We start from the raw sequence: 20,811 nt of genomic DNA on the forward strand, positions 1-20,811 counted from the left end.
CCCTGTCCTTGGCTGCCCTCCTGAGCTCGCGTGTCCACAGCACTTCCGACGTGCTGCCTGAGGTCTGTTCTTCATGGTACCCGCAGGCCCAGGGAGGTTGGAGCCCAGTCTGGAGCAGCCCTGCCCACCGACCGTGCTGGGCCGGAGTTGACCTCCGGCCCCTTGGACTGCTCTCACAGCTTGAGGCCTCTGCCAAGGGCAGTGAAGAGTAAAGCCCGCAGTACCCCCAGAGCTTTATCCTCCAGTTGTATGGCAGTCAGCCAGATATTTGTTCATTCATTAGAGAGAGGGGTCTTCCATCCTCTGGTTCTCTCTCCAGAGGTCCACACTGGCTGGGCCAGGCATTTGAGCCATCCTCCACAGCTTCCCCAGTTGTGTTAGCAGGGAGACGGCTGTGATGTGGGAAACCAGGATCCACATGGGGTGCCTGCAGGCAGTGGGTGGAGAACCTTCGGGACTAGACCAGCCACAGCCAGGCGCTGTCCTGTGGGCACCAGGGGCCTGAGGACTTGAACCAACATCTGCAGCTTCCCAGGATGGGTTAGCAAGGAGCAGTGCAGCGTGGGCAGAAAGTCCTCAGGGAGCTGCAGGCTGGAGACACAGGAGTGCAGAGCTCTAATACGAACAAGCCCAAGCCCGGAGACCCCGCCTGCTGCCCTGGGGTCAGAGTGCAGACTTCCGGGAGGGCGGAGGGGCCAGCCTGCTCTGGCCTCGAGTGAGTCTCCCCTCACACTGGGGCTCATGGTGGCTTGTGGAGCAGCAGGGTAAGGTGCTTGAGAAACTTCCTGGAGGGCACAGTCACGGCCCATCCCTCAATGGTGGGTCAGGGGCGAGGGCAGTTGCAGGGGTGTCGCCCTCCTGCCGTATGGCATCTACACCTAGCCCCAGCCTCCCCCAGACACCACAGACCCTGCTCTTGAGGTGCCCTGGCGTCAGTGGAGTGGCCCTTCCCCACATGCCTGTCCCAGGGGAGACGATCTTGGGAGTGTGCCCCAGGAGGCAGGTGCCTCATAAGTGAAATGGGGCTGAGTCAGCCTGGGCTTATGGCAGGTTTGTAGAGCAGAGCCGCCCCACCCACAGCACGTCCTCGTGAGCACGTTGTGAGTCATCAGGACACACCAGGGCACTAGTAGGGAGGTCTTTGCTCTGCTCTGTACTCTCAGCCATCTCCAGAGCACGGCTTTTACATACACAAGGTGGGGCTCCCTACCAGGCCCAGCTCTACCTGGGATTGCCCCTATCAGTTCTGAGAGAGGGGCAAGCAGGGACTTCGTGGTCCTCAGGGGGGAGACACTCCCTGCCTTATCATCTGGGGAGACAGGCGAGCACCAGGTAACAGCGCCACAGGCCCAGCCTTCCGGAGTTCTCAAGGGCAGACAGTGGGGCTGTGTACAAGCAGGTGAGCTGGAGGGGAGCTGAGGTGGCTGTGGGGAGCTGAGGTGGCTGTGGGGAGCTGGGGTGGCTGTGGGGAGCTGGGTGGCTGTGGGGAGCTGAGGTGTGCTGAGGGGAGCTGGGGTGGCTGTGGGGAGCTGAGGTGTGCTGAGGGGAGCTGATGTGGCTGTGGGGAGCTGATGTGGCTGTGGGGAGCTGAGGTGGCTGTGGGGAGCTGGGGTGGCTGTGGGGAGCAGATGTGGCTGTGGGGAGCTGAGGTGGCTGTGGAGAGCTGGGGTGGCTGTGGGGAGCTGGGGTGGCTGTGGGGAGTTGAGTTGGCTGTGGAGAGCTGGGGTGGCTGTGGGGAGCTGGGGTGGCTGTGGAGAGCAGATGTGGCTGTGAGGAACAGATGAGCTGGAATATCTGGGGGGAGCAGGTGAGTAGGGGGAAGGTTCTCCTGCTGGGCCTCTGTGCTCCCCCAGACCGAATGTAAGCCGTACTTCGTGTAAAACTGGGGCAGCCGGTCTCAAACCAGGACAGGCAAAAACCAGCACGGTTGGTTTCAGGTGGGGCTTGCTATGGACCCAAGCAGGCCTCTGGGCAGAGTCCACTTCCTGCAGTTCTAGAGGTATCTGTGCGCTGTGCTGCTCCCCGTGGGCACCGTGTCCTGTCAGGGGCTCTGCTATCACAGCATCCCCAGAGCCCCAGGGTTGTCATCAGGTCCTCCATGGAGACCTCCTCCTAAGGATGGTTCACTGAGCAGTCTCAGGGCTGAACGGCCAGGAGGACCGTGGTACCTGGTCCCACTGCTACTCCAGGGAGTGCAGGGGAAGGTTCGTGGCTGTTGAGGTGATGTGAGCCCTGGAAAACCTTCCCTGGCACCAGCAGCCCAGTGCTTTGGCTGGAAGCCACCTTTCTTCTTGGTCCTTCTCTTTCTACCCAGGGGAGGGGATTGTCCGGTTTCCATCTTTCCAGGCCTGCACGGGCATCCCTGAGGGGCAGGTAGGTCCTGCTGGACATGCAGCCTCCACAGGAAACACGAGTGGGACAAGTCTGCTCTCATGGCCAGCGTAACCAGCTTCTCCCCACAGACACCTCCACTGCACATGGTTCCCAGTCTCGCCTGCCTCTGACTGGTACCTGTGTCCGAGAGGCAGCTGTTTGGGTGAGCCCTGGCTGCCTGCTGCTGTACTGACAACAGGCTGGCCATCAGATGTGGAGCAGAGACCACAACCAGAGGGGGGCTGTCTGGTAATGCCACACCCTCTCTAGACAGCGTGTAGCTCTGTGAGCCGCCGTGTCCCGGCAAGGCCCATGATGTTGGCGTTGCCATCTCAGGTCATTGCTGTCTCTGACTTTGTGTGGAACTGCGAGGGCCCGCTTGCAGTGTATCAGCAGAAGTCCACAGGCCCAGCTGACGGTGTGACCAGCTCCAGGGAGACCCATACCCTATGGAGGAAGCCCTGGGTCACTGGGTGCACTGGACACGTGCATCTCTGGGCCAGCTCAATGCCGTGTCCCTGGGAGACAGCAAGTGCTGGCTACAGGGCGTGGACCCGTGTCCTAGGACACCTGGATGTACCTCCTGGCTGCTGGGGGCGTGGATGGAAGCTCTCTGGGACCCTCTGCTGTCCCAGTGAGTGAAAATAATCAAATATTAAAGACCCGTGAGTACTAGCTAGGGGAAGGAACTGGCCTGACTACTACCTCGATCCACAGCTCTGCCCCCGTGTGAGAGGTAGTCCAGGCCCCCATGGGCATCAGTCACTTGCCTGAGACCCTGCCAGCAGCCAGGAGCCAAGTGCTGAGAGGGAAGACCCAAACAATGACTGGTCCTGCTTCCCTGGGCTTGCATACTGCTGCCTAGGGCCTGGCGGTGCCCACCTCCTGTGTGGCTCAGCCCAGCTCCCACGTATGCTGCTGGGTGCTTCTCTATTCCCCCTGCCTACTCTCTCACTAAGGCACAGCCATGTGTCTCTCCCGGGGTGATGCCCGGACCTTGGCCTGGCATCTCCCTGCGGAGCCAGCTTAGCCCTGGCTGTGGGAAGGGTCCACATGGCAGGGCCTCCTCTGGGAGGGCCCAGCCTGGACCATGCAGTGTGCTGGGGACCTGTCCCAGGACTCTGAGCCTTTGTGAGTCACGCTGTTTTCTCTTTGCTCTCTCTGTTATCTTTGTTGTGGTGTCACTGACCAGCCAGCCGCCTGTCTCCGGCGTGGGCACTCTCCTCCCTCCATGCTCCACTTCACCCGCTGCTGGTTGGAGGGGACCAGGCCTGGCTCTCAGCGTGGCTGCTGTCGGGGGGGCCATGGGGAGCTCGGCCTCCTCCTTGGCCACCGAGACCGAGTCGGACCACGGCTTCCCCGGGGGGCCGCCCTATCCAGGGCCCCCGGCAGCGGCCAACTGGTGTAGGAGCGGTCCTGGGGCACCTGTCTGGGGAGGCGCCCTGCTCACCCGGCAGCACCAGCCCCTGCACCCCCGGGCCCGAAGGTAAGAAGGTGAGGGACCAGAGGGGTCTTTGGGAGCAGGATGTTTGAGTTGTGCTTGCGAAGAAGTGGGGCCTGTTTTTGGGTACCCCGGCAGCTTGCTACCACCAAACTAGGCCAAGAAACTGCAGGTGAGCACCACTCCGGCCAAACAGGCCTCACTGGTCAGAGGGTGGCGGCTGGCAGCAGCATGCCAGCACGAACAGCAGCTAGCGTCTTGTGAGAGCTGCAGCGGGGGCAGCTCCTGGCTGAGTGTGCCCACTGCCTGTCCCTGTCTGCAGGGTCCGTGTGCGGACCCCACTTGCCTGCATCTTGGGGCATCTGAGACAAATGAGCAGTGGCAGCCCTGTTCCCATGGCATTCTCCAGCCTGGCCAGGCGTGGGGTGGGCAGCCGTGCTGTAGGCAGGACAGGGGGCGAGGGTCCCACTGGGAAGCTGGACTGGAGCAGATGGCAGAGAGGATTAGAGCCTCCCCGCTCCTGTGGTCACTGGGCAGCAAGTTCTGGTGGCCATGGCCACAGTCTGCATGTCACAGTGGCTTGGTCTAGACACTCAGCACCCCCGTCCTGCCCATGGGCTAACTTCTGGAAATTGGACAGCAGTGGAGCTGTCCGTGTGGCCTTCTGCCCAAGCTCCCCATGCGCTAGATGCCTTATGCTGCTCCACGTGGATGCAGGCTACTGTGAGCATTCTCGTGAGGCCTACATGGGCAGTGGTTCCAGTCTAGAGCTGAGTGGCAGAACTTTCTAGGATGTGGCTGTGCCGTGTACCCTGGTCTGCTGCCTTCACTCTGCCTCCCCCGGGCTTCGGCGAGGCCTCTCGGTCACATGCCATGTCCTGAGGGGCTCACGGGCACACAGTGGCCTCACTAAGCAACTGGCAGTGTGATCTCAATGGGCCACCTCCTCTAGAAGTTGCAGCTGCTCACAGGTGCAAGTAAAGACGCCATTTCCTGTCTCACCTCTGAGCGCAAGGTGTTTAACCGCCACTCCAACCTGGCCAGGCTGGGGCCTCCAAGAAGTGGACAAGTGCTGGCTGTGGCTCTGACTTCAGGGAGGGGGAGCAGAGAGTAGCAGCAGAGGGGTAGGGCCTGTCCTGCTGTGTGTCCTTGTGTGCCTGTGTGTGAAGGGCCTGTCCTGTCGTGTGTCCTTGTGTGCCTGTGTGTGAAGGGCCTGTCCTGTCGTGTGTCCTTGTGTGCCTGTGTGTGAAGGGCCTGTCCTGTCGTGTGTCCTTGTGTGCCTGTGTGTGAAGGGCCTGTCCTGCCGTGTGTCCTTGTGTGCCTGTGTGTGAAGGGCCTGTCCTGCCGTGTGTCCTTGTGTGCCTGTGTGTGAAGGGCCTGTCCTGTGTGCCATGTGTGCCTGTGTGTGAAGGGCCTGTCCTTCTGTGTGCCATGTGTGCCTGTGTGTGAAGGGCCTGTCCTTCTGTGTGCCATGTGTGCCTGTGTGTGAAGGACATGTCCTGCCTGTGTGTGAAGGGCCTGCCCTACCCATGTATGTGCACATGTGCTGCCCAGGAGCAGCATCATGTCCCAGGCAGCCCTGACAGCTGCTGATCCACATCTCCTAAGAGCTCAAGGCAGACCAGGAGTGCGGGCTGCTAATGGCGAAGACTGAGACACCAGGCAAGGGGGGACATGTCTGTGAGGACATCACCCTGTGTCTACTTGCTGGAGTGGAGTGTGAAATCCACGCACAGACCCTAACCTAGCTCTGACAGTTACACTGTGTGTTGTCAGCACAGCTGGGTGTGTATGTGTATGGCGTGCCCTGTGTGTTGTCAGCACAGCCAGGTGTGGGATGCCCTATGTGTTCTCAGCACGGCCGGGTATGTGGGGTGCCCTGCGTTCTGTCAGCACGGCTGGGTGTGGCGTGCCCTGCGTACTGTCAGCACGGCCGTGTGTGTGGCGTGCCCTGCGTACTGTCAGCACGGCCGTGTGTGTGGCGTGCCCTGCGTGCTGTCAGCACAGCCGGGTGTGGGATGCCCTGTGTATTGTCAGCACGGCCAGGTGTGGGGTGCTATGTGGTATGCAAACACAGCATGGCTGAGGCTTGGTTTGAAACCACAGGCTTGGTGCTTTGGTTCCCCGCGACCCTACAGCATATACGGGTGGTTGTGGCGGGGTGGAGGCTAGGGTCCCACCAGGTCTCTTGGCCATCTGGTTACTGACCCTGAGGCCCTCTGTGCTGGCCTGCCTGTTGGAGAGGCTTGTAGTGTCAGCAAGAGAAGGCAGTGCCCCTAGGTGTCCCAGAGCCCTGGTCTCTGACTGCAGGCTGGCCCACGTGATGGGAAAGTGGTGTGTCATTTCCACCTGCCTGGGCTACAGGTACAGTCTGCATGGGACTTGTCCACTGGGGTAGCCTGACTGCTGTCCACTGTCTGCTGTGTCAGGGGGATATGGGCCCTTCTGCTCTTGCTGCTAGGGAATAGGTGTGTGATGACCAGGGCACAGGAGCCAGGCAGAGGGCTCTCAGTGCTGCTCCTGATCTAGGCCCACTGACGGGCCACCAGCTCTCTGAGGGTGTGACAGGCCCAGAGAAGGCCTCTGGCCTCCTGCGCTGCTCCCCCATGTGGTGCCCCTCTCTGTCCGCTTGCATGTCCGTGGGGGACGTGTCAACGGAGCCTCAGCCATGGGGCAAGCCCGCTGTCCTTCACCAGCCTGTGCTGGGCTCTGAGAGGCAGGTGCATCGTCTGGGGATTCTCTGCATTGCATGGTGTTTAATTTACTTCTCCTCCAAGGGGCAAACTCACTTTCTTCCTACACCAAAGCTTGGCTGGGATGATGGTGTAAGAAGTGCATGGTTCGTGCCTTGTTCTAAAGAACAATTGATTTTCTGCCAGACTGAGCAGCTACAGTCAGTTCAGGAGACTCGCTGTACCCCAGGGAACCCCCACTGCCAGATCTGGCTTGGTGCCCTGGAGGCACCTTCCCACTGCCCACACAGGCACCAGGCTGCCTCCACTTGTGCCCATGCAGGGTCCAGCCCCCGGCCAGGTCTGGGCAGCACACTGCACAGCACAGTGCCCTGAGCGGGGCCTTCTCTTGCAGCCACACCCACTCGCCTGGGTCTATGGCCGCGGTTGGGGCATGGTCCTGTGTGCGCTGCACCTTCCTGAACCCTGCCGGCCAGCGGCAGTGCTCCATCTGCGAAGCCCCGCGACACAAGCCCGACCTTGACCAGATCCTGCGGCTCAGCGTGGAGGAGCAGAAATGGCCCTGTGCCCGCTGCACGTTCCGGAACTTCCTGGGCAAAGAGGCTTGCGAGGTGTGCGGGTTCACTCCGGAGCCCACACCTGGAGCCCCTCTGCTGCCCATCCTCAACGGGGTCCTTCCCAGGCCACCCGCTGTGCTGGCAGAGCCCGGGAGCTGCAGCCACGAGGAGGCGGGCCCAGCGCGACCCAAGGAGGACCGAAAGGAGGCACACAGTGACCATGAGGAGGAGGAAGGGGCAGCAGAGCCTGGGAGCGGCTGGGCCTGCCAGCGCTGCACACTACTCAATACTCCTGTGGCCACCTCCTGCTCCGTCTGTGGTGGCCCCCGCAAGCTCTCACTGCCCAGGATACCCCCAGAGGCCCTGGTGGTCCCTGAAATCATGGCCCCTGCCGGCTTCCACGTTGTGCCAGCTCCCCCACAGCCAGCCCTCCCCGAAGTGGACCCTCCACCCTCTGACAAGGAGCCCCCCAGGATCTTACCCTTCAGTCCCTTCTCACCCACTCTGCAGAACAATCCTGTACCCCGAAGCCGCCGGGAAGTACCCCCCCAACTACAGCCACCTGTGCCTGAGGCCGCTCAGCCGTTGACCCCAGCAGGCTCGCAGGGCCCTGCATGGGCAGGAGCAAGCAGCTGCCGACTGGCCGAGATGCTGTCAGGCAAGCGGCTGAGTGTGCCCGATGAGGAAGCCCCTGAGGGGGGTCCCTCCCAAGGGGAGCCTTGCAGGGACGTCATCGACCTGACAGGCGACTCGGTGCGCTACACGCCCTCCAGCCCCTCCAGCCCCGACTTCACCACCTGGTCGTGCGCAAAGTGCACCCTCCGGAACCCCACAGCTGCCCCCCGGTGCACAGTCTGTGGCTGCTCCAAGCTACATGGCTTCCAGGAGCACTCCGAGCCCCCGGCACGCTGCCCCGACTGTGGCGCCGGCAAGCCAGGCCCCTGTGTGGGCAGAGGCTGCGGGCGGGCCCCCTCAGCCCACAAGGCTGCCCGCCTGGCACCTGAACGCCCTGGCCAGTGGGCCTGCCTTGCCTGTACCCTACTCAATGCGCCGCGGGCCAAGCACTGTGCCGTGTGTCACACACCACAGCTCGTGGAGGCACAGCACCGGGCGGCTTCCCCTCTGCGGCGCCGGGAGAGCATGCATGTGGAGAAGCGGCGGCAGACGGACGAGGGCGAGGCCAAGGCCCTCTGGGAGAACATCGTGGCCTTTTGCCGGGAGGTGCGTGAACTCACCCATGCCATCTGCCCCCACAGCCGCTCCATTGTGTCCCCGATCATTCTCATGGGGTCCTGGCTCTGACTAGCACTGTGATCACTTCCTGACCAGCGGTCCCTGCTGCCTCTGCCCACCTGCTGTGGGGCTCCTGGCCAGCCACAGCAGAGGCCATGGCCTGGTCAGTGCTGCTGTCCCCAGGCCTGAGCAGACTGTGGCCTCTACAGAACAGCGTGAACTTCGTGGATGACAGCTTCCCACCCGGGCCTGCATCAGTGGGCTTCCCGGCGGGGGACAGTGTCCAGCAGCGCGTGAAGCAATGGCTGCGGCCCCACGAGATCAACTGCTCCGTCTTCAGGGACCGTGACACCTCGTGGTCCGTCTTTCATACCCTGCGACCCTCAGACATCTTGCAGGGCCTGCTAGGCAACTGCTGGTGAGGCTCAGGGCACCCGAGGGCCAGGGGCTGAGGACTGGGGGTCAGCTCACTCACAGCCTGCGGCCACCCGGCTCCACCCAGGTTCCTGAGTGCCCTGGCAGTGCTGGCGGAGCGGCCCGACCTGGTGGAGCGGGTGATGGTGACGCGCAGCCTGTGTGCAGAGGGTGCCTACCAGGTGCGGCTGTGCAAGGATGGCACCTGGACCACCGTGCTGGTGGACGACATGCTGCCCTGCGACGAGGCCGGCTTCCTGCTCTTCTCGCAGGTGGGCAGAGTTGGCAGCTGTACAGTGTGCAGCAGTGAGCTGGGCTGTGCCTGACTAGGCTCCCCTCCCCAGGCTCAGCGGAAGCAGCTGTGGGTGGCCCTGATCGAGAAGGCCTTGGCCAAGCTGCACGGGTCCTATTTCGCGCTGCAGGCAGGGCGCGCCATCGAAGGCCTAGCCACGCTCACCGGCGCCCCCTGCGAGAGCCTCGCACTGCAGGTCAGCTCCACCAACCCCCGGGAGGAACCCGTAGACACTGACCTCATCTGGGCCAAAATGCTGAGTTCTAAGGAGGCTGGGTAAGAGGGGCTGGTGTTCTCTGAGAACTGTGTGCCCATCAGCATGTGTATACCTCCAATCTCTGGAAACCCCACAGAAGCCCCAGACTGGGGAAGCCCTGCTTGGATTGACCCTCAAAGCTGGCTTCTGCCCACCCATGGGTGGCCAGGGGTGCCCTACCTGTGGTCAGCAGCCCTGCTCTGCTCCGCAGGTTCCTCATGGGTGCCTCCTGTGGAGGGGGCAACATGAAGGTGGATGATGCTGCATATGAGAGCCTGGGTCTTCGTCCCCGGCATGCCTACTCAGTCCTGGACGTGCGGGATGTGCAGGGTTCCAGGTAGGGCTGGGCATGGGAGGTGGGGTAGCCACAAGATAGGGGCGGGGCATCTGAGTTCTCAGTGCTGTGGCTGCAGGCTCCTGCGGCTCCGCAACCCGTGGGGTCGCTTCTCCTGGAACGGCAGCTGGTCAGACGAGTGGCCGCACTGGCCGGGGCACCTGCGCACTGAGCTCATGCCACATGGCAGCAGCGAGGGCGTCTTCTGGATGGAGTACAGCGACTTCGTCAGGTACCCTGACCGCTGCGCTGGCACTCTGCGGCAAGGGCTTCTGGGGATGGGACAAGGGAGAGGCCAGGGGCCCATGTCCCACACAAGCATCCTCCGCAGGTACTTTGACTCGGTGGACATCTGTAAGGTGCACTCAGACTGGCAGGAGGCCCGGGTGCAGGGCTGCTTCCCCAGCACAGCCAGCGGGCCTGTGGGAGTCACGGCACTCACGGTGCTCGAGCGTGCCTCGCTGGAATTTGCTCTCTTCCAGGAGGGCAGCAGGTGAGACCCAGCAGGGTCGGCGCCATGGGGCGGAGCGGGGCCACCTGGCTGCTGCGGTCGCCCTAGCCCCAGTCTCACGTTCGCAGGCGCTCCGACGCAGTGGACAGCCACCTGCTGGACCTCTGCATCCTGGTGTTCCGTGCCGCCTTTGGCAGCGGTGGCCGCCTGAGCCTGGGCCGCCTCCTGGCCCACAGCAAGCGCGCGGTCAAGAAGTTTGTGCACTGCGACGTGATGCTGGAGCCCGGCGAGTATGCGGTGGTGTGCTGTGCCTTCAACCACTGGAGTCCCGGTGCCCCCTTGGCCAGTGCACAAGGTAACGGCCCCACGGCCAGCCCCATGCCCACACTGAGCTTGGCCCTGCCTCCTCCCTAGGCACCCCGCGGGGCCGGCTCCCTCACTCACCGCCCCCCCACACAGCCTCCAGCCCCTCGGCAGGGACCCCTCGAGGCCCCCCTGAGTCGCCTGGCCATGTGCTCGCCGTGTACAGCTCGAGGCTGGTCATGGTGGAGCCCGTGGAGGCACAGCCGACCACGCTGGCCGATGCCATCATCCTGCTCACCGAGAGCCGCGGCGAGCGGCACGAGGTGGGTGAGGCCCAGGGAGCGGGTGTCCCTGGGAGGGAGCAGTCTGGCCAGCCCTGACCCCCTGTGCCTGTGCCAGGGCCGGGAGGGCATGACCTGCTACTACCTGACACATGGCTGGGCGGGACTCATCGTGGTGGTAGAGAACCGGCACCCCAAGTCCTACCTGCACGTACAGTGTGACTGCACTGACAGCTTCAACGTGGTGTCCACCCGGGGCAGCCTGCGCACCCAGGACAGCGTGCCGCCCCTGCACAGGTGGGCACCCCGTCCCCATGGCCCCTGCACACCCCCACCCAGTGGTCCTCACCGGCCCCCTCCCCCAGGCAGGTCCTGGTGATCCTGTCCCAGCTGGAAGGCAATGCGGGGTTCTCCATCACGCACCGCCTGGCGCACCGCAAGGCGGCCCAGCCCTTTCTCGGCGACTGGACGGCCTGTAAGGGCACCCACAGCCCCCCACTCACACCTGAGGTGGCTGGCCTGCACGGGCCCCGGCCGCTGTGACTGACACGCACTTTACGAGGGAGACCCAATGGACGACGCTTGAATCAGAAACTCAGGGCCCTGCCCAGGGAGCGCTGACTCCCGTGGGCCCCCACCCACCCCAGGCACCCGCAGTCTGCCTGGCCAGGCCTCCTGGCCAGCAAGCAGAATACCTCGCACCGGGCGGACTCTGCCAGCCCCAGGGGACAGGGTCAGTGGCTCTGAGCCCAGCTGGGACATGGGGGCCCTCGCCAGGCCAGAGTGAGGCCAGGGCTCTGCCCTCCCGAGCTGCACAGTAGAAGAGCCCCCAGAGCCCAGCTCCCTGCTTCCCTCCAGGTGGCGGGGGGGGTCCCTGGAGGCAGGCAGGCCGCGCCTCGCGATACTATGCAATGCCCGGGGTGCACAGGATCCAAGCCATGACGGGCAGTAGGCAGTGGGCCGGCCCTGCAGGTTGCTGCACACCACTGGAGCCAGTGTGGATCCTCGGCCTGGGCCCTGGCCCGAAAGGAGCCCCATTGCCGACACCCCTGGGCACAGCTGCTCCCCACTCCCTGGAAGCCCCCATCCTTCTATGTCCCCCTCTGCAGGGTTCACACCTGTGTCCCCCTGGCGTCCTTTTGCTGTGAATATTTTTAACCCTGTAAATAAGGCCAGCTCTTGTGTCAGAGACTATTTTATCAGCCATCCCTTGTCCTCGGTGGTTCTAGATGGTTCTGTATGGGTGGTTTCTAGACTCAGGCACCAATGGACCAAATAAAAGCATTTTGTTTTGTAGCCATGCCTTCTGCCGCTGCCGTCCCTCCTAGGGACTAGCCCGAGGAGGGGTGCCAAGGGCTGGGGGACCCTCTGGGGCAGGTGCTGAAGCTCCACCTCCACTCCCGGGACCCACCGGCCTCCTTCCAGAACAGGCCCCTCTGTAAGCCACAGGTGGCACCAGACGCAGGCCGGCTCCCTCAGACAGTAGGGACTGGGGTGTGGTCAGGCTGTGTGCAGAGGAGACCTGTCAGGAACCAGCCTATAGAATGTGAAAGCAATTAAAGCCACCAGCAGTGTTTGCTCTGGGCGGGCCTGGGGCAGCAGGGAACTGCCACAACACATCTCACCTCGGTGCCCGCAGACACCCGTGCGGCTGCGCACCAGGCTGGACCCTCCGCACAGAGAACTCCCGCCACCATCCTCTGTTCCCACCCAGCAGCCACCAGCCTTGGGACAGTGCAGAGAGCAGGACCACAGGGCAGGAGGGTAGCTTTGGACTGCTGCAGGCAACAGGACAGCTGCTATGGGGGTTGGCGGGGGTGGGGTGGGTGGGAAGGAGGTGTCCAGGCAAGCTGACCTGTTCTGGCCCCACACCTGGGCCCCCAGCTGTCCTGCAGGTGGTAGGGAACTGGACCAAGCCAGGGTCCTAGCCTGCATGACGCATGCATGAGCCGGCTGTCTGCTTGCCAGCCCTCCCCAGGTGGTCCTGGGCCCCCCCTACAGTCCCCCTCCTGGCCCCTCCATGGGCGTGAGTGGCCTCCTCGGGGCGGACGGTGGTGTGTTCTCACTTAGGAGGCGTCCCTGTCAGAAGCACTTAGTGTACAAATTAGCTGCAACCTCCCTGCCTCCCGCACAGCTCTGGGCGCCTGGCTGACAGGGCCGTGGCTCCAGGCCCTCATGCCTGCTCAGGGCGCATGCAGCTGCCCAAATGTGAACCCCTGGCTACTGCCCATGTCCACACAGCAGCGCCCGTCCCCAGCTGGCCAGTCAAGGCTCACCCGCAGCCCAACCTTGACCTGGACTGTGACGAGGAGGGGTGTCCCCTAGGGAGATGCTGGGCACCTGGGGACCCCAGGAAGGCTGAAGCCTGGGATGAGGATGTGGGGCCAGCCCCGCACACAGGCAGCTCAGAAGCCCCCAGCCCCCACCTGCCAGCCGGCTGCCTGCCACTCAGGCGGGGAAAATCGCCTGTGACAGGCCCGGGAAGGCTGGCCCCGGGGCGCAGCGCCTCGCACACGACTCCTCTTCCCAACATATGGTTGCTGTCAGCCCCGGGCACCACTCGCCCAGCGCCAGTGAGCAGGGGGCTCCAGCCAGCTGAGCTTCCATCCCACCAGCCTAGCTGGCTGCTCCCCACTCTGACCCTGGCACCCACCAGGTCTCCAAGGAGACAGACCATGCACGACAGGTGGGGAGGGGCCGGGCAGGGGAGCCATCCACAGGCTTCCCAGACTGGGTCAGACACAGGAGAATCCTCCATGTCCCCATGGGGGCCTGGCTGCCCACTCAGCCACCCCAGCCAACACTGCAGAGCTGCCTCTTGGCCTGTGCCATCCCTCCTCCATAGGCAGGGGAGCTAGCCAGCGTCTGGCCACTGAGGCCTACAGACTCCACCTTGGACTATTGCCAGGCCAACCCGACCCGGAACCTGACCTCCTGTCCACCTGCCCACCACACTGTGTGGGTCAGAGTGGACACACTCCCTGCACCTGTGTCGGTGGGGGCTGCAACATTGAGGGGAAGCGACAGGCCTGCCTTGGGCTCTGCACCACAGCAGGCCCTGCTGGCCACCCACGCCCCTAGCATGGCCCTGCTGCTAACAGAGGTGACAGGTGGGCCGCTTGAGCAGACAGGGCAGAACAGCCTCTGGCTGTGCGCCTCACCCACCTGCGCCAGCAGCAGCTGGACAGAGAAGGATGCTAGCCCAGCCGCAGAATGCCCTGTGGCCAGGGAGCCTCCGGAGATGCTTGCCCATGGGGGGTCACTGGTCACCCACCCTGCCGGTGTGCAGAACCCCAAAGGGGCTCAGTGATAGAGCCCTGCTGTCCCCTCCTCCCCAGGTCAGTTCCCTCCAGAGCAGTGCTGGCTGTCCTCCCCCCAGGGTCCATGCGGACACTGCCCTGGCCTGGCACCCCATGATCCCGGATTCCGACCAGCCTGTTGCCTGTGCTATCCCCATAGAAAGGTTGGTGGTGGGCTAAGCAGGGAAGGGCTGGAAAGCACAGGACTGTCCCAGGGGCCCAGTCCAGGATTTCTAGGGAGCCCTGGGTCCTGCATTCTCTGACCAGGGATGGTTCAGTGAGGGCCGGCGCCTGGCCCCTCTGCTCACAGGGTTGCCAACACTGTGGCTGCGCAGGCTGTCTCCTGACCTAGGCGACTTGCACGGTCAGCTGCTCAGCCAGGATGGCCAGAGAGGCTAGCATACTTTTCCCTGAGGGCACTGGAAAGGCAGGGGAGCCCCAGGGACCCACCATCACCCACTCCACAGAAAGGAAACCTGAGGCTGGGTCTCGGATCCAGCTGGGATCACTCCCTGGGCCATATTCGTGGGCAGGACCCACAGGCTGCTTGGGTGGGGGAGGATGTCTTGGACTCAATCCTGCAGGGGTGTGTACAGCGCCCCCACCCTTGGGCAGCCTGGACAGCACCCACGCAGGGTGGCTGAAGACCTGGGCACCTCCCTGTGGGCACTGGGCAGGCCCGGCCAACGTGTTCTCTCGCCCTGTCCAGCACACCCATGTCTGCCACTCGGATGGGGCTTCCTAAAGAGACCACAATGCTGCCAGTACAGCTGAGAAGTGAGGGGACCCCTGGTTTCCCCAGAGCATTCCAGGACCTGGGTGTTGCCTGGGAGGGAGGACATTGGAAAAAGGGGGCGCCCTGGTGCACTGGGGCTCCCAGCTCCTTCCTGAACCCCACTGAAGGCCTTCCCAGAAACAGCTGCTAGGGGTGAGGGGCCAGGGACGCAGAGGAAGAGCGGTAGGCAGCACTTGCAGAAGTGTGGTCTCTCAGAGGCCTGTGAGGGCTGGGAGTGGGTGCCCAGCGCGGGCTGGTCATCAGCGGACAGGGCAGGGCTGGGGACAGGTGCTGTCGCAGGTCCACCTGGCCTCCTGCTTGGAGAAAAGGAGCGGCCGCGACACTGGGTGTGCCCGGAGAAGGCTAGCTCCACGCCGGCCGTGTTGGGTCCTGCCGCCTGGCTCCGGCCTCACTCCCCAACTCCACTCTAGGCTGCCTGCAGCCGCGGCCCCCACCCCCAGACCTGTCCTGGGGCTCGGCCCCCGGGGCACTGGCTTAGGTGGAGAGGCGGCTGTCAGGGGCCGAGCCCTGACGGATGAGTGCTGACGCTGTCTCACGGCTGCGGGGACCCGGGAGACCTAGCCGCCTCTGTGCACCCCCGCGGCAGCCTGCGGGCGACTGGGGCGGGGACGGAGCGGGCGCACCCCTGCTCGCCACACACCTGCGCCTCCTCTCCCGCCCGCGCGGGACCACCAGTGTCACCTGCCGCGCTCGTCCGGAGTCGCGCGCCCCGAGCGCAGAACGCACAGCGCTGAGCCGTCCGCGCCAGGCGGTGAGGGCCGCGGCACCGCGGGCAGGAGGGCGGGTGAGCAGGACCGGGCGGGCTGGAGGAGCCGCCTCGCGCCCCCCGCGAGCCGCCGGGTCGGAATCTGCCGCACCCCAGAGCTGGCGCCCTGGCGCACGCGCGGCCATGGTGCCGCCAACTTCGTGGGTGCGCGGCGGCGGCGTCGGGGAACGCAGGCGGCGGAGGCTGCGGTGAGTGACCGCGGGCAGGCGCCAGGCCCTGGGTCCCTCGCGGGAGTCCGCGGCGCTGCCCGGAGACCCTAAGCTGGTCTCGCGGGTCTTGACGCCGTGGTGCGGGCGGGGGCGGGAAGTTTGCGGCCCGGAGCGGACGTGGCGGGCCCCGCAGGCTGACTCCTGGCGAGGTGGGTGAAGTTTGGGAGGCTCGCGGAGCTTGGGCGCATCAGGGTCTCCAGGGGCTGCAGGGCTCCGAATCCCTTGCTTCTTGGTTTTCAGGCTGCGGAGAGGGCGTCCCGGTGGAGCACCGCCCTCAGGGCGCGCAGGGGCTGGCTAGGGAGCAGTCGGATCTCAGCCGAGGGTTCTTGTCCCTCCCGACCTCTGCACTGAACCCCAGGGGTGCATGGTCCGCTGCAGCAGCGCTGAGGGTCCTCCGTCCCCTGGGAGCCCGTGAAGTGCCTGGGCCCAATGTTGGGCAGCTTCTCGGGGCCCAGGCTGCCCCAGGAGTGTGCACCTGGACACGGATTGGGACAGGAGTGGTCCTGCCTATGCCTTTGTGTGTGGCTGCGTGTGTGCACGGGTGTGGGCCGGCATCTGATGGGAGGAGGGGTGCATGGGTCGGGGCGTGCTGTGGAAGGCTGAGGGGTGCCTTCCTTACAGTGGACACCCCCTGGTTCCCAGGGGGGTTGGCAGCCTCCTAGATGATTTCAGGAGGAACCCCCCCGGCAGGTGTTGAGGGGAGCAGGAAGGAGGAGCCCCCAACCCCAGCTGGGAGGTGGGTGGGCGGGGGCGCCAGCCAGCACAGCTGTGTGGCTCCCAGGGCTGGGTGATCGATGGCCCGGCAGAGCTGCCTCTGTCGCCCGAGCACTGGCACCCATTTGTCACTCGCGTCCTGGTGGGGGGGTGCAGGGAGAGGAGAGGGGCTGCCTGTACACCATTCACCCCTCACCTCTGCCTGGACTCAGCCTTGCCCCTGCCCCCTGGCATCCTCCTGATGGTGGTGCCCATTCAGGCTCCTGCCAGCCCGCAGGTGGGAGCCGATGCCCTGTGTCTGGCCACCCATGAACCCTGGGAGTGGAGGGTGTCTGTGTGTGCAAGAACCACTGTGACCCTCTGTGTGATGTGTGTGTCCTTGGGAGGCATCTGGTATGTGTGCACATGTATGTGCCAAGTGTGAGCGGGTCAGGTCCCTGCCACACACGGGTGGCCTTGTCTGCCCTGTCATGCTGGGCTCCTCCCCCACCCGCTGCATACCCCACGTAGGCACTGGGGTGGGGGACAGCCCAGGTGGCAGCCCAGATGGAGTGTGGAGCAGTTTCTGAGCGGGCTTGTGGGGCATGGGAGGAGAGGGTCTTGGCTGAGCCCGGCTTGGTCGCTGACCCGCCTGGAGCCACCCAGATGGAGGCGGGCGGGCTGAGCAGGTGGCTGCACCACGGGGCCAGGCTGTGACGTCCACGCCCCCCAGCCTGGCCTGTCCCTGTGTGAGACCGACCCCCTCTGAGACCCCAGGGCCCGGCCGGCCTGACTCCCTGCTGGAGTGGGCCTGGCGCCTGGGCTGGTGCCTCAGCTCCGTGGCTTTTGTCCGGCTTTCCCAGCAGGAGACCGGCCTCTCCAAGGACAGTGCTCTCAGGAGGGCCGAGCCAGGCAGTCGACTCTAGTCACCCTTGGCTGCTTTGGGCAGCCCAGGCTCAGCCAGCTATGTGGGAATTGGCTTCCAACAGAACCTTCCCGAAGCTGCCCGGCAATGGGGACCGCCTGGTGAAATGCAGGGATACTGGGTTCAGCTTACACTCCAGAAAAGAGTCATTTTTAGTTTATTCCTGTGTCTGAGAAACAGCCAGCCAGGGCTGCGCTGGGCTGGGTCAGGGCCGGGAGCTGGGGGCCTCTGTCCCTGTCCCCCATGCCTGGGTGCGGTGGAAGCGGCTTGAGCCAGTGGCATGGTCTCCAGGACGTGCACCAGGAGTGGAGGGCGGACCCAACAGCCAGGGATGCGGTATTGGGGGCTCTTTGGGCCGTACCCACAGCTGGAAACCACTCTGACGCTCTCCTCCCCCACCTCATGTCTTCATTTGGCTGAGTCCGCTGCCCCTGGGAGGGGGTTGCCAGGTAGCGGGGCGGGGAGGGGAGGGGGCGGGGAGGGGGTGCTCAGGGCTGTGCTCCTGTGTGCCCTGAGCTGGAGGAGGAGTGGGCGGGGGTCCAAGCCCAGGCCAGCGCTGACCTCGCTGTCCACCACCCCTCCTGCCCCTGCCCTGTCTGCAGGTGACCATGCTGCTTGTGCCCACCTGTTAGCTGATCGCCATGTCTCGCGAGGCAGGGTCCTGCCGTGTGGGCGCAGGGACCAGGGCACGGTCGCGGAAGCCCAAGAAGCCACACTACATCCCACGGCCCTGGGGCAAGCCGTACAACTACAAGTGCTTCCAGTGCCCCTTCACCTGCCTGGAGAAGTCGCACCTGTACAACCATATGAAGTACAGCCTCTGTAAGGACTCACTGTCACTGCTGCTGGACTCGCCCGAGCAAGGCTACCGCTACCCCACCTCACCCAACCCTGAGGGCCCCGCAGACACGCCTCCCGACCTCACAGTCTCCAGCAGTGTCTCCCAGCACCCTGAGCCTGAGCCTGGGGGACCCCCAGGGCCGCTGCCCCATCTGGCAAGGGCCACTCAGAAAGCTCTGGGCCCTGGGAGCAGGCTGCCTGCAGAGGCATGGAAGCTGGGGATGGGGGGGACCCCCAGGGGCTTGGGCCCCAGCGGAAGTGTCCCCTGTTACCCCCCACCCACAACGGGGGAGTTACCCGAGGCCCAGAACCCCCCCCTGCTGGGTGTTAACTACCCCTTTGGCCCTGGCCTCTTCTCCTACTTGGGGCCCTCTCTGGCCGCAGCTGCCCACCTGCCCTTCCTGGCCTCTGCTGGCCCTCTGCTGCCGCCTACTGCAGCCTTCCCAGCCCCGCAGCCCACCGAGCGTCCAGCCCTGGCTCCCCGCCTGTACTATCCGCTGCTCTTGGAGCATGCCCTGGGGTTGCCAGCTGCTGGTAAGCCCCAGCCACTCCCCAAGGTCCCAGACCTGCTGAGAGTGCCTGTCCCTGCGCTGGGGGGCTCCTGGTCACAGAGTACCCCCAGAGACCTGGGGCAGGAGGGCAATTTGGAGCCTGCCACCCAGAGCGACCCCAAAAGGAGGCCACACCTGGGGAGCCAGCCGGCTGGCCTGATCAAGCTGGCTTCCCAGAGCAGGTGTGTATCATGGGCCCCGGGGCCTGGGGGAGGATGGGCATGGTGCCACAACTGCCTGGTCAGGGGACTATGGGAACCGGGAAAGAGGGCTTAGTCCCCTCCCTGCAGGGGGTGCAGGGCACAGGGAGGGTTGGTGCGGCCTCCTGACTGGGCTCTCCCCCTCACACACCCAGTCTGCCCTGCGGCCCCTCCCGGACACCCTGGCCTGAGGACAAGGCGCCTAGCATCCTGGAGGCCCCCATGCCTGCACGGTCTCTGGTCCTGGCCCCGCTGGGGGATGAGCTGACTGGGGCCCTGGGCGACTTCGTCAGGGTGGAGCAGTGCCTGGGACGGCTGGCGCCAAGAGCCCTGCGGGAGCAGCTGGGTGAGATCCGCCGGGAGCTGCTAAGCATCCACCAAGCACTGCAGTGGGCCGTGCGGCCGACAGATGCGCCTCTCGACCTCTCTGTGAGGCGGGAGCACCCCCGTGCCCCAGGCCCCACCGCGCCCCAGCCCTTCCTGGGCCGCACCACCAAGTGCGAGGCTGACTCCAGTGTCCCACCCCTGGGCCTCCCTCCCCAGGCCCCTGAGGACGGCGTCCTGCCCAGCAGCGGCTGGGGCCCCGCACGGGCGGTGGCCGCATGCCCGCCGGCCCCACTGGGCCCTCCAGGAGCCGAAGTCTGAGCACCCCTCCCCCTCTCTGTCCCCCGGGGCTAGGGACCACCCAGCTTCTGCATGCGCGGGCACTCTGGGGACACTCGGGTTATTTATTGGTCACAGTTGTGCACATTAAAGCGTAGACTCCTCCAGGCCCCGTCTGTGCCTCCTCTGTTGCTGCCTCCTGAAACCACCTGGGGTAGCAGAGACTTGCTGCCCACCCCAGCCCGCCTGTGGACACTACCTCCTTGCTGTGGCCCAGGGGCCTGGGGGAGGACAGGGAGGTGAAGGTGGGCAGGGAGCCCCAAGTCCAGGCTGCGCCTGTGCCCACAGCTCCGCTGATGGCCCCGGGTGGCCTGCACTGGACTTTGGCCAGCTCTTCAGCCACGATAAGCATCAATGGCCTCCATGGTCGGCTGCCTCCCTCCCAGCACAGCCTGGCATGGCCTTCTTCCCACAGGCGGGGGGAGGCAGTGGGGAGGAGCACCTGGGGCACAGCTAAACACTGCTTCCCTTGGGGGACTGGGCCACACCCCACACGCCCCTGCCAACTGTGCCCACCTGTACCCGGCTCGTCCAGCTGCGGCCGGGCTGCCCGGGCTGAGGCCAGCCTAGGCAGGACCTGTGGCTGCACCAGTAAGCACTTGAGTTAATGACAGCATCAACCGTCCACCCACGGAAGGCCATGGGAGGCACATCCAGGGGTGGGTGCTGTGGGTCACGGGCCAGGGCCCTCCACTGGGGAGGACCAGGAAAAGGCTGGGAGGCTCCCCTCCCCCTCGGCCTGCCCCCAGGGCTCCCGAAGACACTGTACCTTGCTCACCTTGGCTGGGCAGCACTCCCAGTTCACAAGCCCAGGGGAGGGAGTGGTTGGCCACACTCCTGGGGGACCTGGTCCCCAGCTCCTCACATGCTGGCCACCTGCCTCGGTTTTGGAGGGCTGTGTAGGGGTAACTGCTCCCTCCAGGTCCAAGAAAGAATCTGTTACCTCCACCACCCACCTTGGTCTGACAGCAGCTCATTCCAGCCCCCAGTGATCAGGGTGGCCTGCAGGGTCTCCACCCAGGCTGGCCCTCCCTGACTGCTGTTGCCCACAGCCAGGGACCTTCAGCCCCTCCATGCCATGCCCAGGAACGTGCCAGACTGCAGGTGGGTGTCCCTGCCCCCGTCCCAGCTTCCATATTGTATGGACACAGCCAGGTGCGGGTCTTGCTGTGGGTGAGGAGTACGGGGTCTGGGGCCCCTGCCCTGGCTGAGCCCAGGTCCTAATCAGAGGCCGGCAGGCG

General features: G+C 64.8%; 2 protein-coding genes across 3 annotated transcripts; both read left to right on the top strand.

Moving 5' to 3' along the window:
• Nucleotides 1–3,375: 3,375 nt before the first annotated feature.
• Nucleotides 3,376–11,924, top strand: CAPN15 (calpain 15). Of its 2 annotated transcripts, XM_058680381.1 has the most exons (12): nucleotides 3,378–3,859; nucleotides 6,902–8,285; nucleotides 8,507–8,715; nucleotides 8,800–8,983; nucleotides 9,056–9,279; nucleotides 9,471–9,596; nucleotides 9,673–9,825; nucleotides 9,925–10,086; nucleotides 10,173–10,399; nucleotides 10,504–10,670; nucleotides 10,747–10,925; nucleotides 10,994–11,924. In XM_058680381.1, exons 1-12 carry the CDS (start codon nucleotides 3,678–3,680, stop codon nucleotides 11,169–11,171), a joined length of 3,375 nt encoding a protein of 1,124 aa, XP_058536364.1. In that variant the 5' UTR covers nucleotides 3,378–3,677; the 3' UTR covers nucleotides 11,172–11,924. The 2 variants fall into 2 exon arrangements, with proteins under 2 accessions (XP_058536365.1, XP_058536364.1); XM_058680382.1 differs by lacking the exon at nucleotides 10,994–11,924 and having other exon boundaries at nucleotides 3,376–3,859; nucleotides 10,574–10,670; nucleotides 10,747–10,914.
• Nucleotides 11,925–15,619: 3,695 nt separating this feature from the next.
• Nucleotides 15,620–19,625, top strand: PRR35 (proline rich 35). The gene is made up of 3 exons (XM_004596789.2): nucleotides 15,620–15,677; nucleotides 17,919–18,889; nucleotides 19,063–19,625. Exons 2-3 carry the CDS (start codon nucleotides 17,958–17,960, stop codon nucleotides 19,550–19,552), a joined length of 1,422 nt encoding a protein of 473 aa, XP_004596846.2. The 5' UTR covers nucleotides 15,620–15,677; nucleotides 17,919–17,957; the 3' UTR covers nucleotides 19,553–19,625.
• Nucleotides 19,626–20,811: the final 1,186 nt, after the last annotated feature.

This window comes from Ochotona princeps, chromosome 24 (assembly GCF_030435755.1).
Source record: "Ochotona princeps isolate mOchPri1 chromosome 24, mOchPri1.hap1, whole genome shotgun sequence".
Classification (NCBI taxonomy): domain Eukaryota; kingdom Metazoa; phylum Chordata; class Mammalia; order Lagomorpha; family Ochotonidae; genus Ochotona; species Ochotona princeps.